General features: G+C 41.7%; 1 protein-coding gene across 1 annotated transcript in view; it reads left to right on the top strand.

Annotated features, from left to right (window-relative positions):
* LOC150039275 (phosphatidylinositol 3,4,5-trisphosphate 3-phosphatase TPTE2-like) overlaps positions 1 to 7,319 on the top strand; it is a 34,575-nt gene extending 27,256 nt beyond the window's left edge. The window contains exons 10-12 of the mRNA XM_090327842.1: positions 1,639 to 1,731; positions 4,373 to 4,443; positions 7,162 to 7,319. Of these exons, the coding sequence (XP_090183968.1) occupies positions 1,639 to 1,731; positions 4,373 to 4,443; positions 7,162 to 7,270 (273 nt within the window). The 3' untranslated portion in view covers positions 7,271 to 7,319. The remainder of the gene's footprint in view (positions 1 to 1,638; positions 1,732 to 4,372; positions 4,444 to 7,161) is intronic.
* Positions 7,320 to 17,730: the final 10,411 nt, after the last annotated feature.

The raw sequence follows: 17,730 nt of genomic DNA, 5'->3' as shown, positions 1-17,730 counted from the left end.
GTTGGATGTCACCTTGAGAGCAGTAGAGACAGCATATGGACTGAGGAGATGCCTCTTTACCCACAGCCATTTCCGAAATGTTCAAGAAATTCTCAAGACTGTGCACCTTTTCTAGGAGGAATTGGCTAATTTCCTTTTTAATCCCAAAGGAAGCTTTCAGAATGATTCCCAGGTTCCTGTTGTAACTTCTGTACATGCACACAAGTGTAGTGTGTTGTGAGGTTTAGGTAATATATTTGAATTTAATCTCTAATCTATGAGTTATCAAATCAGTGTAAAAAGTGACCATTTTCAAACCACTTTGTCACATAGGACACTGATCCCATCAATTCTTAGCCCACATTTATTCTTATTTTCCTGGATTTTAAGCTCTGAATCCATGACAACCCTAGTGTAGCCAAGCTATTTCCATCAATATCTGGACCTACAAATTCCCATTAGAGAAGACTGACTCATCTGTTTGGCACATGGAATAAAATTCTCAGTTTCATTGATATTTTTGCTGGTTTCTCTTCTCAGGCCTATATTATTCCTCCTTTATTAAAATCCTCCAATGACCAACTGAAAGTCTACTTTCTAGAATATGCTTTGTTATTCAAACTTTCTGCTGTATACTGCCCTCCCATAGGACACACTTGCACACTTCCTTATAAAGCTTGAAAACAATATATTATTTTCATATTGTTCTGTATGTAGAAAACTTCCTGAAAACTTGAAAATCATGTGAGAGTCTTCTGTGGGTATGTTTCTTGAAGCCTAGCATAGCTTTCTTCTTATTCTATGATGGTATATGAATATCAGAGTAATACATGGGATGATTTCATAGTTGTTAATCCCCAAACTTGACCTGTTTGTGGTCATTCCATTCACTGGAATGGCTCATTGACCTCATCAGCAACATAATATTTGTCATGAAAGTGGGGTCAATTATTCATTGCTTCTTGAACATCAATATACTGTTTCAGACTGAAGTTAAAAGCGCATCCTTAAAAGAATATAAAAATCGGATGATTCACATAGAACAGTCATGTGTATTACATTAGAAACTCCTGGTCATATAGGATGAGACTAAATGAAAGGATCTCTAGGATATTGAAACAAGAGCTTTATCTTGTGTGATTGTGGCTCTTAATGCACTCCGTTATTCCTCTTCTGTTTAGTTTCCTTCTGGTTAATCTCATATTGTTACTGTATCTGACTTTGTGACCTGGTATATTGTATGTATGTTTATTTGATTATTTAAAATAGGAAAGAGAAGTGGGGAAACAATATGATTGGGAGAGGTGTTGGGGGAGGAAAATGGGGACAAAACCATGAGAGGTGGTATCAATGTGTGAGAAGTAAGACACCTACTATCTGGTGAATATAACTGTAATCCCTCTATACATTACAATAAACAAAAAGACACTTGTCAAAAATGAATACTTTGCTTCTCAAGTGTAGTCTTAAGATAGCTATCAAACATTTGGAGCCCAGTACCTTTACCACTTCAGAAAAAAATTACTGCTATTTTCTATATGAAATTACTGAGCTATGAAATTATGAGTATATAATGAATTAAGGATGATTTCATGAGTGAAAAAGAATACTAATCGCTGGCAACACTTTGAGTTCCTAATTCCATGTGTTCATTGACAGGTTGTCCATGATATTGATACAAATAGAGCAATCTTTTTGGTGCCCAACTGTCCGGACTTATGTGATGATATAAAAGTAAAATTTTCTTCTTCGGTGAGTCCTCAAGTATCCTGCATGATTGTATGCTCTTTTGTTTGGTCTGGGTTTGCAATTTCCTTTGCTGCAGTTCCCTAAAATATAAAGGACAGATAAAAATGCATGTCTCGGGAAGGGGAGGAAAACACAAAACAAAGTCATCAGAATTTCTTGTATATATTTAAAATATTTCTGATCACTTTCTTCTGAATTGTAAGCAATTGATATCTGTTACTTATCAAATGAGAAAAGTATGAAAGCAAAGATGCTAAAAAGAAACCGACATTGTTGACTTTCCATAAGAGTAATTACAGTTATGTTGTCTATCTTTTAAACACGTCATGATCAGTGTGTCTACCAAATGTGAGGGAGATTTTACTTTCCTGTCCATAATTATCTGTTGACTTGCTATCATTAGTATGACTGTGTAATTTTAATGGATCAGCCGTACATGTCATGTCTGAGTGTCATATATGACTATAATGATTTTCTATGAAATCATCTATTCCTACTCTCAGTAAGAACTTCCATGTGTTCTGTATGCCCTCCTTCATTACCTGCTTGCTCACTCCTGAGCAGTCTTAGGTACTGAGATGTGAATGTGAATGTTGAAGCAAGTGACCACCTGGGAAGTCTCTCCATTTCAATGTTTCCCCTTGGATAACAGAACCACTGTGAATTCTTGCTTAGCTAGTGTCTCTAAACAAACACTGTGGTTTTTTTCCCTGGTGCAGGGGGTCTTGATGAGAGCTAGTTTTGTGATTATTAAGGGTTAAGATGGGATGGCATGCTTGTGAAAAATGAGGAAATTATTGATTACTGGTTTGTTTTGTTTTTGGCCATACTTTGGTTTGGATTTTTGCTTGGTTTGCTTGCTTGGCTAAACATCTATCACTCGAGTCATGCCTCCAGGCCTGTTTGTTTGCTGGTTAACGTGGAAACAATATTTTACTTTTTGCCATGGCTGACTTTGATCCTCCAGATCTCAGCTTCTTGTGTAGCTAGCCATCACCAATATTGATGCCTAATTATTCAAACTAGCTGTCAGTTATGGAAATAGATGTGAGTTCTATGTCTTTGGGCTGACTCTCAAGGACTCTGTCTCTGGACAGGACCATACATTCCAGCTTTGTTGTGATGGAGCTCCAGGTGAAATGGCTGTGGATGCTGTACAGTGTGTCTTTCACAGGATGATTGTTTACCCTGGTGGGGAGTGGCTTCATGTCTAATTGTCCCACTGGTGACCATGGATCCTCTTCACAGGAAACTTGTTTGTACTGACACATGACCTATAGCTGCTGTCTGACTTTCTACCAAATTAATCACTCTAGGAAAACCCTGAATAGAGCAGGTTGTATATGCTTATTACATAAGTCACCAACAAAGCATGAAAACACAACACAGTGAATAAGAGAAGCAGTTTATGACAGAGAAGGGAAAGGCAGCACATCTTGCAGGGCCAGTGGGTGGAGGGGAGCCATCCAGGGGAAACTGATACCTGACCAGTGGAGGGACACAAGGCAACCTTAGAAGCAAATAACATTCTCTTGGGGGCCAGGTGTGACCTTAGCAGGTTTTCCATGGGAGGTTTCATTGTGGCCCAAGGTGCTGTAACACAAGTAGTCACTGTGACATATCTTCAGAGGTCCCTGGTAGTATGAAGTCACTAGGTCAAGTGCATTGTATCTGCTGTCACATAGACAGGTGATCACTAGAAAATGGGTGCATGAGACAGGTGTCTAGCTCATTCCCACTGAGGAACTGAGAGGTAGCAGAGACTGGAAACTGTTGGGGGTGGCTGTGCCCTGCTTCTGGTATTCCAGCCTAACAGAGTCAAAATGAAAGCAGAGCAAACAGAAAGGATGAAGAATTCACCACAGTATGTTTGGTGTGTGTGTGTGTGTGTGTGTGTGTGTGTGTGTGTGTGTGTGTGTGTGTGTGTGTAAACATAGGTCTTTAGTTGATTCTTTAGTGGTGTTCTAATCAGATTGAGAGATCATTGTCTATATTTATCATATAAAAACATCCCTGAAGTTGAATTGGTGCCAAATGGTCATTCTATGTTTAACTTATTGAGAAACCCACAGACGCTTTTCTACCATTGCTTTCCCATTTGGCATTTGTGTCAGCAAGGTGTGAGGACTCCAGTGGTCTGTGGTTTTGCTGAATTTTGTTGGTGATCCTAGTGGGTGAGACAGTAGAAGTCCAGCTCTGCTCTGCATGTGCTTGCCACCTTTGGGGTATACTCTCTGACTAACTGAAGTATATGCTCAAACCCTTGGTGTTTGTTGCATCTGCTTTTGTTTTTCAGACATTAGTTTTTGAATTAAAAATATTGTGAATACAAGATCCCATCCAGATACAAAATATGCCTATGTTTCCCTCTATTTTGGTGCTACATTTTTTCACCCTGATTATGTCTTTTAATGAAATCCAACTGAACACTTGTTTTCTATTTCATTGTAGTAATTTTGATCCTTTATATTTTTAATGAAAAAGTATTCTCTTCAAGCCCCTGAGTACATTGTAATAGATAGGATGTTGCAATTGATGTACACAAAAAGGCAGAAGGAAGGAACATCAACCCCAATGCAATTATTAGTTTTTGGTATCCATTTTATTATACAAATCACCTCTTTCTTTAATCATGTGTTTTTAGAAGCTTCCAAACTATTATGATGACTGTGCATTCTTCATGTGGTTCCATACATCTCTCATAGAGAAGAACAGGTAAGGACATATTTTAAGACAGATTGGCAATTCCTTTGCCTACTATATTAAGCTCATTTTCTACAAAAATAAAGAATTGCTTAAGCAAACATTTCCTATCCCCTACCACAAGGCAATGTGTCAGTGAAGAGGCAATTACCCAGATCATAGTAATGATCAAGTTCTCTCACGACGTGTACATCTACCTGGTTCCTGGAATATAGAAAGGTCTAGGTGGATGTCACTTTATTGGATCATGATTGGTGGGATTCGTCTAGGGAGGCTTTAGCTGGCTTTCTTCTGCTGTAGGCACATTTCCATGTAGGACAGAAGTTTTAAGGCCTGAGAAGTATTAGCAATTTCAAAAGCATTGTTTGGTTAACCTCCCCTTTGAAAAGGTTTCCTCATGACTGAATGATGTATTATTGCTAAGAACCTACTACTTTATCTAGAAACTCATTCCTGAACCTACAAAGACTCAGTTTTCAGGAGTATTGACCTGTGGTGGTAAAAAGAAAAACACTTTCTAGATCATCCATATCAAGGTAGAAATGACTGTTGCCATGTCCTCATAAAACTGTGAGGATAGATATGAAGACCTTGGAGCTGGGGGAGGTGGCTCAGGCCTATTATCCTAGCTACTCAAGAGCCTGATCTGAAGATTAAGGCTCAAAGCCACCCTGGGCACTAAAGGACCTGAGACTCTTATCTTCAATTAACCTCTAGAAAAGGGAAATAGGGGTTGAGTTAAGGGTAGGGTGTTATTCTTGGGTTGTAGAGCTCAGGGACAACACTCAGGCCCCATGACCCACCAAGAGGGAGAGAGAGAGAGAGAGAGAGAGAGAGAGAGAGAGAGAGAGAGAGAGAGAGAGAGAGAGAGAGAGAGAGAGAGACAGAAAGGGGGGGCGGGGAGGAGAATGAAGACCTTGGGCCATGAGTTTGTCCTAGTGGTAGAGTGCTTGTCTAACATGCACAAAGACCCAGGTTTGATTCCTCGGTACCACATACATAGAAAAAGCCAGAATTGGTGCTGGATAGTATTGGTTACATCCAGTGCCAGACTTCTCTTGAAATCTGAACTGGGCCTGATAATACCTCAAATCTATTAAGACAGCAGCAAGAAAGCCTCATTTCTACAGATTTGTAAATCACATACAATTTGATTTTGGAAAAAGTAAACTCTACATTTAAAGGAAAAATTCTATCCATTTTCCTATGTGTCCAGATGTCTCTTGAGCAAAGTCCTCGACAAAGGCAGGGTTTTTACTTGTTGCTTCTTGTCAAACTGGTTCTTGCTAAAGGATAGCTTTGTCCTTTCCACCACCATCATCTCATTGGAGATTATAAGAACATTGGATCCTCCTTTTTGTAGTCATTTCTGGAAAATTGGTATCATTTTTTCCTTGCTTGATAAATCTTTTTTACACTGATGAGATTGTGGCTTAGACAAAAACATCATTTCACCGATTCAGGGCGATATAGCTGGGCACTGGTGGCTCAGTGACCTGTCATTCTAGCTACACAGGAGGCTGAGATCTGAGGAACACAGTTTGAAGCTAGCCTGGGCAGGCATGTCTATGTCACACTTATCTCCAACGAGTCCTTGAAAAATCAGAAATGCAACTGGAGCTCAAGTAAGAGAGGGTCAGCTTGAGCAGAGAAAGTTTATTGAGAACTCAAGGTCGTGAGTAGAAACCCCACTACTGACATTAACGAAAACAAAGACAAATACAAAAAAAACCCCAGAACACTATTTAATTACGAGGTTTCATTATACACCCAATTATGTCTTGGTAATTATTGTGACAGTCCTGGGGCTTGAACTCATGGCTTCTGCACTGTTCTTTGGCCTTCTCAAGGCTAGAGTCCTACCACTTGATCCACAGCACCACTGTCAGCTTTTCCTATGTATGTAGTACTGAGTCATTGAACCTGGGTCTTCATGCATGCTAGGCAAGCACTCTTACACTAGGCCAAACTCCCAGCCCCTTGGTAACTTTTGTCAATTATAAACACTTAGAATATATGTTTGTTTGTTTATTTGAAGTAGGGAAAGGGGGGAAACATGATTGGAAGGGGGTGGGTGGAGGGAAACAGGGAGAAACACATGAGAAGGTGTATTAATGTGTGAGAAGACCTGCACCTCCTACTACCTGACAAATGAAATTTAAAAAGTTTTACAAAACACTTAGATAATATGCTCAATGTGGGTGTCAGTAATTCTCTAACAGGCATGTTGTGACTGATCAATTTGTTTCTGAAGATTAAGGTCTTTTATGTCATTCCAAAGAGGCAGAATGGGCTAAGTAGTGAAGACAAGTAGGACTTAAATCCTGGTTGCAGCCAGCAAGTCTCTTTGTAAACAAGGGTGTGCTATTGGATGACTATTCTGTTTTGGTTTTATTGTTCTTTTTTTAATGTCGGGAGAATGTAAAGATGGATTATAGTTATATTCGTCAGGTAGTAGGTGCATTACTTCTCACATAATTGTACCCCTTCTCATGCTTTGTCTCCTCCTCCACCTCCCAGTCCTCTCTTTTCCCCCCTTCCCTTCCCTGTTTCAAATAAACAAATAAATATGTATACAATATACCAGGTAGCAAGTCACACACAGTAACAACATGAGAAAAACCATAAGGGCAAAAAAACGAGAAGAGAAATAACATAGTACATTAAGAACTACAATCACATACTGTAAGCCCTAAAAGAAAATGTAATGACTTTTTTTCCTGTCCTTAGACTTTATTTAACACGAGCTGACCTGGACAATCCACATAAAGAAAAGACATGGAACATATATCGTCCAGACTTTGCTGTAGATATATTCTTTGAAGAAGTCTTTCAGTGACAAACACACTATATTCTGTATGTTTATTAAATAAATTATATATTGGTAATAGTAACCTCTCTTCAGAGTGTGTATGTTTCTATGAACTCATCAATGCATGTATACATATGTACATACATCATAATCTTGAATTGGCTAGTTTATGAATTTACCAATTGTATGTCTCCACAACTACTGGCCTTCTTCTCTCAACTCATTTTCTTTCTTCCCTGTGTATCCATTTTTCAGAATTGCTACAAAAAAGCCAGGAGTGGTGGCTCACTCCTGTAATCCTAGCTACACAAGAGGATGAGATCTGACGATCTGGGTTCAAAGCCAGCCAGGGTACTAAAGACCATGAGACTCTTATCTCCAATTAACCACTAGGAAAACCGGAAGTGGCCCCTGGCTCAAGGGCCAGGGCAATAGCCTTGAGCTGAAGAGCAAAGGGATAGTGCCCAGGCCCAGAGTTCAAACCCCATGACCAGCAGAAAAATAAAAAAGTACTGCTAGAAAAATATGCATATAATTTACATCATTCTACCTCTAATAGTCTATAGTGAAAATAATTTTTTCCAATACACTATGTTACAAGCTCTTTAAATTTTAAAATGATTTTTCAGGTAAGATAGGTATTTAGAACTACTTATGTTGCAGCAGTAACCCTCTTGGGAATTTATCCAAAAGACTGAAAGTCAGTATACAATAAAGATAGATATATATATATATACCTCCATGTTCATTGATGCACTAATTACTATACAACCATGTTAAGGAAACAGCTCAGATGCCCTACATCAGATTGATCCAGAGAGAGAGGAAGAGTGAGGAATTTTATATCAAAATGGACCTAGGTAACTTGAGAAATGGAAAAGATTGGGAGAAATTGGGAAAAATGATTGAAGGCGTGGCATGGATCAACATGCATTGCACTCAGAAAGTGACATGTTCGATTGAAACCACTAATTAAATATAATGTACTAATTAAATGTAATGCAGAAAAGATTTTCCAAAGATGTTTCAACTGGGAGATAATGCCTCATGCCTGTAATCCTAGCTACTCAGAAGGCTAAGATTTGAGGATCCCAGTTCAAAGACTGCCTGGTCAGGAATGTATGTGATTCAGATGTCCAGTTAATCACGTCCCCAAAAAAGTAAGAAGTGGATTAAGTGGTAGAACACTACACTAGAGCCAAAAAGCTCATGACAGTGCCCTGGCCCTGAGTTCAAGCACATAATGGGCACATACCCAGGTACATTCCCACATGTATGGGCTCTCCCCCTCTCTCTCCCTCCCTCTCTCTCTCTCTCTCTGTCTCCTTCTCTCCCTCTCTTTCTCTCTCTTTTGCTCTCTCTCTCTCTCTCACACACACACATACATATATATGCACACGTGCACACACAAATTTTAAAAAGGAAAATAGACTTTTCAATATCATAGAAGAGCAAAGTTATTAGTATACTTCGGTAGCTACTTTAGAGAGTTATTCATGATAATTCTAAAAATAGTAACATTTATGGAGCCCAATCATAATAAATCCACTGCCTAGAAGCTCTTCAATAGTAAATTCATTTAGTCCTCATAATTCAAGTGCTATCATTACTTCTATTTTCCTGGGAAATTAGAAGTTTGGACAATTAGATATATCAAAAAATTAGTAAAGTAACAAATTCAGGATTTACACCCAACATAGTAATCTAATACCTTGGATAGCATGCAAGTAAGGGAATAGCTTTCTCTATTTTTTCTTATTCACTTGGTACCATAATGATGGACAGCTGTGGAGCAAAAACCAAGAGAATCAAAAAGGCCAATCAGAAATGATATTATTGAATTTTTCACATAAATTTCCACTAGAAATGTCTTCCTCCATTTCTGCTAAGTATCTTAAGAAATTGTGTGTGTACGTGTGTGTGTGTGTGTGTGTTTGTGTGTGTTTAAATTTGTCTTCTGTTGCTAACTGCAGAAAGGAACTTAAATGACATAATTAAATACAAAACATATTTTATTTCTAAATTGTTGTCATGGACTACAGTATAAAATTAAAATTGTGGGCTGGGAAGGTGGCTTAATTGTAGAGTGCTTGCCTAGCATGTAAAGCCCTGGGTTGGAATTCCCAGTATCACACATACATGCAAAAAGCTGGGAAGTTGCAGAGAGCTAACCTTGAGTAAAAAGAAGCTCAGAGACAGTGCTCAGGCACTAAGTTCAAGCCCCAGGACTGGCAAAAAAAAAGATTATTTATTTATTTATTTATTCATTGATTTACTTTTGTCTTCCTGCCTCAGGTTTATTGGTAGAATTGACACAGGCCACACCCCACCCTCTAGATGGGAGCCAGGGAGCCACAGCAGTTCACCTGTCATCACACTGGCAGACAAAGGTCTTCTCTGTGGGGCCTTCACAGAGCCCTCCAGCTTAGAGGCTGGAGTCAGTGCACCCTTAGGAGGCTGTGGCCTGAGCACCCTTAGGAGCTGGGGCCTGGGCCTTAGCTGGCATTGCAGCTGGAGTCTGGGCCTTGGATTGTGCCCTAGCCAAGGCCTGGGCCCTGGCCTTGGGCCAGGTGAGCCTAAGACCTTTGGAAATGTAGGAATGGATGTGATTCCCAAGCTTGGGGTGGGCGATGTAGGCAAGTTGCTGGAGCTTGCTGGTAGCCTGCTGTGGAACTTGTGTTTGTTGCTTTGGGCTTCTCAGGGTCTGATGGCCTTGGGCCACGTTCTCATGGCCTTGGCATCGTTGGCCTTCATCTTCTTAAAGCCCTTCTTGTTGTGCTTCTTAGCAACACGCATGTTCCTCAGGAACTTGGGGTCCTCCCCTTCAGAGATGCGTATCTTTGTGATCTGGGTGTCCTGACGCCATTTCTGTGCCATTTCCTGGACTGTTGTGTGCAGTGTGGTTCTTGGACGTGGCCATGTCTATCTGAACCGCTAACCCGCCGGAGCTGATGCACCTGGACTCAGGAGGGAAAATTTGTTGTTTAAAATTAAATTTTGTACAAGTTTCTCGTTAGGTGAAAAGACAATAGTAATTTATACAGCAGCCCAAAGAACTGAGCTGAAGGACACGAGAATATATCATGATTCCTGGCAGCTGCTCAGCGGGCTCAGCTATGAAGACCACAGTGGATAGCCAGCCCGGAGAGACGACCCTGAGAGCCTGACTGCCAATAAACCATGAAAGGGCGATAGGAAAGCTGTGACTCACGTCGTACAGCACCAGCATTGAGCAAAAACAGCTAAAGGAAAATACATTCATCCAGTACCAGCACAAACACACACAAAAACTTAAAATATAAAATATACCTAGAACTAAACCAGGGTGGTGGTTAATAGCCTGTGATCTGGAACTAGACTGCCATGTTTGATCTCAGTCTTCCCTGCTGGCCTCTCTCAGTCAAATTCACTGGGCCCCTAATTCTCCTATAAACAGTTGACAGTAACAGATCCTATTCCATTTGCAAGGCCCTTGAAACTGTTGGCTCAAGCAAGTGCTCGTTATGTTAGCTGCTGTTCCTATTTGCACAGTATACTTAGACACAAGTGAAGCTATTAGATAGCAAGATACTCTAGGTTTATGGCTACTGTCTAGACTGTAGACCAAACCTAAGTTAATTCTGTTGAAAATTGAATTGTTCATTCTGAAGACATGGTCCAGATTTCAGGGTCTCCTCCAAGGAGCTGAATCCAATGTAAGAGCACAAGAGTCCTTATTGCAAGCTCAAGCCTGGACTCAAGACCGACACTGACACAGCACGTCTGAATTGAGAGGCCTGACTTCCTGTTGTACACGGTTTCTCTAGGGTTAGCTCACAGGGTTGATGTATTATTAATTGATTGGCTAGTGCTAGGGGATATGTGCCGAGCTGCAGGGCAGCTGAAGGGCAGCTGGCCAGGGTATCTCAATGGTTATCACAGGATGTTTCGATGGTTATTTTATCCTGGGGCCTCAAATCACTGGGATGTAGGCTGTAATTTATTACTTTCTTTGAAACTGCTATCTCTGCTGGTTTAGAGTTAGTTCAGAGTGACCTTCCGGTGGGGCCTGCTAAAAAATACCTTTTTGCTGAAGTTCATACAACTTCAATATTAACTTAGGCTTCCCAGTGGTACACTGACACAGCCTCTGCTTAGCAAGTGTTGGGTCTTAGGTTTGATCCCCAGCACCAGGCACACATACACACACAAATACTTCTTGGAAATGTCCTTTTCAGACAACCTTCCCATAAGTATCACGTTTAGACTCCTACTGGCCTTTGGTAAAGTCATGATTGGCATTTACTAACATCTGACCAAATCTGAGCCCCAGGACCTGACACCTATAATCCTGGCTACTTAGTATGTGGAGCTGAGAGGATCAAGGTTCAAAGCCAATCAAGGCAGGGAAATCCATCAAACTTTTTCTGCAGTAAACCACATAAAAAAAATCAAAAGTAGACCTGTGCTTAAGTGATAGAGCATCAGCCTTGCACAAAATAGCTAAGCAACAGCACACAATCCATGAGTTCAAACCCAGTATCATCACACACACACACACACACACACACACACACACACACACACACACACACACGTACTCTCGCACACAGGCACCACAAACCACCAGTTTATTCACACAATATTGCATAGAATGCATGCAATTAATAGAATAAGATTTGATTCATGTGCTAATTCCAAGAACTAGACATACTTTGATTACTGTGCTGTTAACACAGTCTTCTTACGTTACTTGTCTCCCATGGTCTTGCCTGTCTGGCCAGCTGCAAAGAGCCAAAGTTGGCAGTTGGAATGGAGCTCCTGTCACAGGTATTGGGGTTGGAGAGAGGCCAAAGTCAGAGGAGCTGGATAGCAGGAGGACTAGTGGTAGGCAATTATAGTAGTGAGGAGTGTTGTGCTTTATTTAATTTTTGTTATGTTTTGGGGTGTGTGTGTGTGTGTGTGTGTGTGTGTGTGTGTGTGTGTGTGTGTTTGTATTTGCCTGTGAGACTGTCCTGGGACTTGAACTCAGGGCGCAGGCATTAAACTTATACTTTTTTTGGTTCAAGTTTTGTTCTTTGTGCCTAGAGCCACAAATCCACTTGTAGATTTTTGGTTGTTTCTTGGAGATAAGAGTCTCACTGACTCAGTACCAGCTTTCAATCACAGTCCTCATATCTCAGCCTCCTGAGTAGCTAGGATTAGTGACAAGAGACACAACGACCTGGCTGTCTGAAGTTTTAACAAGGACTACCTCGTGTAGTTTTCCTCAGAAAGACTACAATGTGGCAACGGGGAAATCCATATTGGACATTTGGAAACTGAGGCTCAGAGGAGGGAAGTTCCAACCCAGGGGGCACTGCCACGTAGGCACTCACAGCTTTGCTTCTCTGAAGTCCTGTCTCTGTGGCTTGCTGACCAGGCTCTTGATTGAGCTATGGGTTTCTGTTGCTGCACACCCTCTTGTGGGGTGTCCCCTGAACACTGAGGACACTGGGGAGGGATCATCCTCTGGGATGTTCCTCATGAGCCCCACTGTGTGTGCAACGTCAGCCAAGGCCACCACCTTCTTCATGCCAGAAGTACCTACTCCCACGTGCAGTAGCCAAAATGTACTGTCTAGAAGCCCCCCTGCTTCTGCAGTCAGGGCAGTCCGCTGCCCTGGCATTGGGTGAACACCACACATTAGCCTACCTTCCTGGGGTGGCCACACAACAGCCCACGGGAGAAAGAGGTGCTCTCCCTTCTGCTCATCCATGCTACACTGACAATATTTGCTCTCCCGGGTGCCAGGGATCAATAATCCAAACTACACAGGGGGCTGAGATCTGAGGATTGTGGTTGGAAGCTGATTCAGGTAGAAACACCAGTCCACGAGACTTATATGTAATCAACCACAAAAAACCACATGTAGAACTGTGGCACAAGTACTAAAGCACACTCCCCTTGAAAGATAAAGCAAAAGAACAATGCCAAAGGCCTGAGTTCAAGCCTCAGTATTAGCAAAATCATAAATAGGGAGAGAGCAAGACAAGTACTATGTGTCTTGCCTATAATCCTAGCTACTTTTGCAACTTAACACCTTTGTATCTCAGCTTTATAAAAGCAATAAAAATTTTTATAAATGCTCTCTAAAAGGATGATGGAGAGGAGGGTAGTGACAGGAGGCAGAGGTCAGCTGTGTGTGGGTCTGGCAGATCCCTGTGCGGTGCTCAGGTGCTGTGTTTTCTTTGCCCAAAGTAGAGGGGGACCCCCTTAGCATAGGGCAAAATGCTAGGTATTGAAGGTCTTTCTTTGGAAGATTCTAGAGACACTGCAGGGAGCATGTGTGTGATTCTTGGGATTGGATGTGGTGGCTGCTGTCCCTCTCTGTTCCAGAGCCTGTGGGCCAATAACTGTCCTAGCCTCCATGTGGTCTCAGTTGTCCCCAGTGCCACTCAGTCACAAACTCTAAATCCAAGTGAACAGGGAACAGATTTACTAGATCCAAAGCAGATCTTGGTATGTAAGATGCAACCTTGTAGATGTTTTTGCCAGGCTTTGTGAATTCACGGAATGGCCTCCTATCTGGATCTGAACTATTCTGTGCTGCATTCTTTCACAATCACCTTTGGGCACCAGAAGGAAATAAAGACTCCCTAAGAAGCATCCTGTGTGGAAACAAACAACAGCCTTAAGATGCGTCTTAGCAGCTGAAAACCAATGGCCCAAATCTCAGGAGATAATTTGGTCCCTGTTTTGTTCCTGTAATCAAGTGATAACAACTTCTCTGGAATTCTTCTAGGGACAATGTCTGAGCTCACTAGTGGTCAACCAGGCCACCGTGGGATTTGGGACTATTTTTTGTATGCAAGCTCTTCTCCCTGCCTTCCCCTAAGCCTCCCTATTTAACCTAAAATCCATATCTGTACCTCTGAAGACAGCTGAAGAAGTAGTGCTATCTTCCTAAGCCTGCTATAAACTAAATATCCTTTACCCACACTTCACCATATCACTTTATTTGGCTTCTCTAGGAGAGTGGCTGGACCTATTGTGCGTAGGGCTCCTTGATTTGATGGCTGGAGTCTAAAGTCCCAGTTTCAGGTACAATAATGGTGCAGACAGTTTCAGACTGGGTTTCTGATTTCAAACCTGGACCCATATGGTTCTTCCTTTCGTTAATCCAGAAGATAACAAGGGGGGCCGGGAGTTTGGCCTAGTGATTAAAGTGCTTGCCTTGCATGCATGAAGACCCGGGTTTGATTCTTCGGTACCACATACATTAAAAAAAGCCAGAAGTGGTGCTGAGGCTCAAGTGGTAGAGCTCTAGCCTTGAGAAAGTCCAAGGACAGTGCTCAGGCCCTGAGCTCAAGCCCAGGACTGGCAAAAAAAAAGAGAAGATAACAAGGACTTTCAATTAGTCCAGCACAAGGTGGCTCACGCCTGTAATTTAGCTACACAGGAAGCTGAGATGTGAGAATCAAGGTCCAGAGCCAGCCTGGGCAATCAAATCCAAGAGAACCTTATCTCCAGTCTTCCAGGAAAAAAGACAGAAGTGGAGCTTTGGCTTATCAGTTTTCTGCTTCAAGTAGAAATAGTTAAGGGAGAGCATAAGGCTCTGCTTAAAACCCTAGTACGAACACACACAGTCATGAACATGTGCACATATGGAGGCACACACACACAGACACACACACACACACAGACACATACACACATACCACACACAAAGATTTCATAAAAAATAATAGCAAACTGATCACCAAGAAAAAGAGACGAGGCTGTTTTTTTTTTCCTTTCCTCTTTCTCTCTCTCTTTTTTTTCTCGTATGTCAGCATGCTTGACCTCAAGGCCTGGGCCCTCTGTCTAAGCTTTTCATTCAAGGCAGGCATCCCACCACTTTGAGTCATAATGCTACTTCCAATTTTCTAGTGTTTAATTAGATGTTAGAAACTGAAAGTTTTTCCAGCTTGAGCAGACTTGGAACTGCAGTCCTCAGTCTCCTGTGCAGCTGAGATAACAGGCGTGAAATACTGGCCTCTCACATTTTTTATTCCCCTTTCTTTTCATCCGGTGTTCTCATTCTATATCCTTGGAAGAATGGGGGGAGGAATGGTGGGAGAAATGCAGCAGTGGTATTCTCTGGATATTATATTGAAAATAATCTCTAAAACTTGTAGGTGGGAGCTGGGCACCAGTAGTTCTAAAGTATAATCCTGGCTTCTCAGGAGGGTGAGATCTGAGGATCATGATTCAAAGCCATCATTGGCAAGAAAGTCTGTGAACTCTTATCTCCAATAACTATTCAGGAAAAGTTGGAAGTGATGCTGTGGCTCAAGTGTAGAATACTAGCCTTGAGCACAGAGAGGCTCAGGGACAAAGCTCAGACCCTGAGGGCAAGCCTCAGGACTGGCAAAAACCAAAAACTTGTGGGTGGGGATAGAGGAAAAAACTAGGAGATAGTGAGGAAATGGATGCCACTGTTTCAACATCAATATACACATGACCTGACTGTTGACATAATCCCTCTGCATATCATCTTTCTATGATCAGTAAGAAAAATGAAAGAATGTAAATTGAATTTAAAAAATTTATAGCTGTTCAATTGCCTATAACGTGTAGCTTTATGACCTCTCTGCATTCCCTCCCTCGTCACTCAGCTTCCTTCAGTAGAAGTGGGTTTTCTTTTCCCTTCCCCCTCCAGAGCTTTAAAATCTGCCAGAATCCTTGGGCCCCATTGTTTCTAGTCCAAGTCTCTGTCTCCTGAGAGGCCTGGGTCTGGCTAGCTCAGAGATACCTGTGCTCACAAATGGCTCTGGGCCAGAGCACCCAGAGTTCCCTGGGCCAACCTATTCTTGTTTATTAACCCAGGGAAGCTGTGTTAAATGTTTGTGGTTATGGTCTTGTGGTCTAGGTCTCTCCTAGGCCCTGGATTGGAGGAGGGCTCTCTGAGCACCGAGCAACAGGGAAAGTTGGGAGCATCTGAAGCTAAGAAATAACGGGTAAGGTACCATCTTCTCAACACCATACCCTAAAGCTACTACAAGCAAACTGGACTACTAGTGGCTGAGCAGTAAAGGAAGGAACCCAGAGACAACAGTAAGGTAGATATTACAGGCAATTAAAAGGCTGTTTTGTATTCTATTTTATTTTTTGCCCAAGGCCTGGTATTTGAACTCAGAGCCTCATGTTCTCCCTTACCTATTTACACTCAAGGCTGGCACTCTACACCCTGACCCACAGCAATTTCCTGCTTTGTTTCTGGTCAATTGGATATCAGAGTCTCAGAGGCTTTTTTGCTTGGCCTGCCTCAAATTGCAATCCCAGTCTTCAGCCTACTGAGTAGCTACGACTACAGGCACGAGCAACCATCTTCTGATGATTTTCTGTTTTTGTTTCTGTTTTTTTATGGGCCTTTCTCTTGAGAAGGGGACATAATTCACCAACAGTTTATTGATTTAACATAGCTTAGCAGAATTAACCCAGTTCCTGTATTCTAGTCCTAACTTGCCTAATTCTAGCCTGCCTATCCAGTGCACATGCTGGACCCACCACTCTGACATCTCTTAGTTTCTAAGTCAAACAGGGCCTGCCAGTCAGTTCGTAGATGCAGTTCCCAGTCCTGTCATGGTGTGAGCTCTGGGGCCCCATCAGTCCTCATCAGTCCTCTCGGCTCAAGAGTAGCTCCAGTAGAGCAAAGATCCTCAAACCACAGTCTTGGTTAAGGCCAGAAGAATTGCTGACCCTCATTTTTGGTCTTTTGGTTATATTGGGCATTGGCTGTTCCTCTCTGGCCCAAACTCCTTCTTGTTTATTTTGCTTGGTTAGGGCCCAGAAAAGTCTCTTTTCAATTAGTTGTGCCCAGGGGTGTGATGGGTTCTTACCTTTTGACCTACGGCAAGGTGTCTGGTTCTTAGCCATTTGCAATTACTCTATCCCGTGTGCCTGGATGCTGGCCATTTCCATCGTTACTGCCACATGCCCTATTCTAGTGGTTTTATCTCTTATGGCCATATGCCTTTAGATACAAGTTGGCATTAACAATATACTTCTAGAAGTAGTTTAGCTATATTTCATCCCATTGTTTTTCATTCTAATCATATTCATTATATTAGTATTTTCACATCATATTTATCTAGTATTTTCATAATATATTCATTATTCTAGTATTTTCCCATCCTATTCATTATGTTAGTATTTTCACATTATTACCCCCTGTTCTACCTTCATATCTTTATGGTCAAAACAGCCTTGAACTCAAGGCCTGAACCCTGTTCCTGAGCTTTCTCAAACAAGGCTAGTGCTGTACCACTTTCTGTCACAGCACCACTTACTGTTTTCTGATGGGTAATCGGAGAGATGAGTTTTTATTGATATAATTGCCAAGGTTGACTTGGAATTCCAGTGTTCAGATCTCAGCTTTTCAAGAAGCAAGGATTACAGGCGCATTTGCTGCCTGTTTATTAATTATAACCTTCGGACATCCAAGCCTATACATCTGGTATTTTAGCCTTTTTCTAGGGGAAACC

Source organism: Megascapheus bottae, unplaced genomic scaffold (assembly GCF_031878675.1).
Source record: "Megascapheus bottae isolate mThoBot1 unplaced genomic scaffold, mThoBot2.hap1 HAP1_SCAFFOLD_40, whole genome shotgun sequence".
Classification (NCBI taxonomy): domain Eukaryota; kingdom Metazoa; phylum Chordata; class Mammalia; order Rodentia; family Geomyidae; genus Megascapheus; species Megascapheus bottae.
This window is presented reverse-complemented; position numbering and strand designations above follow the sequence as displayed.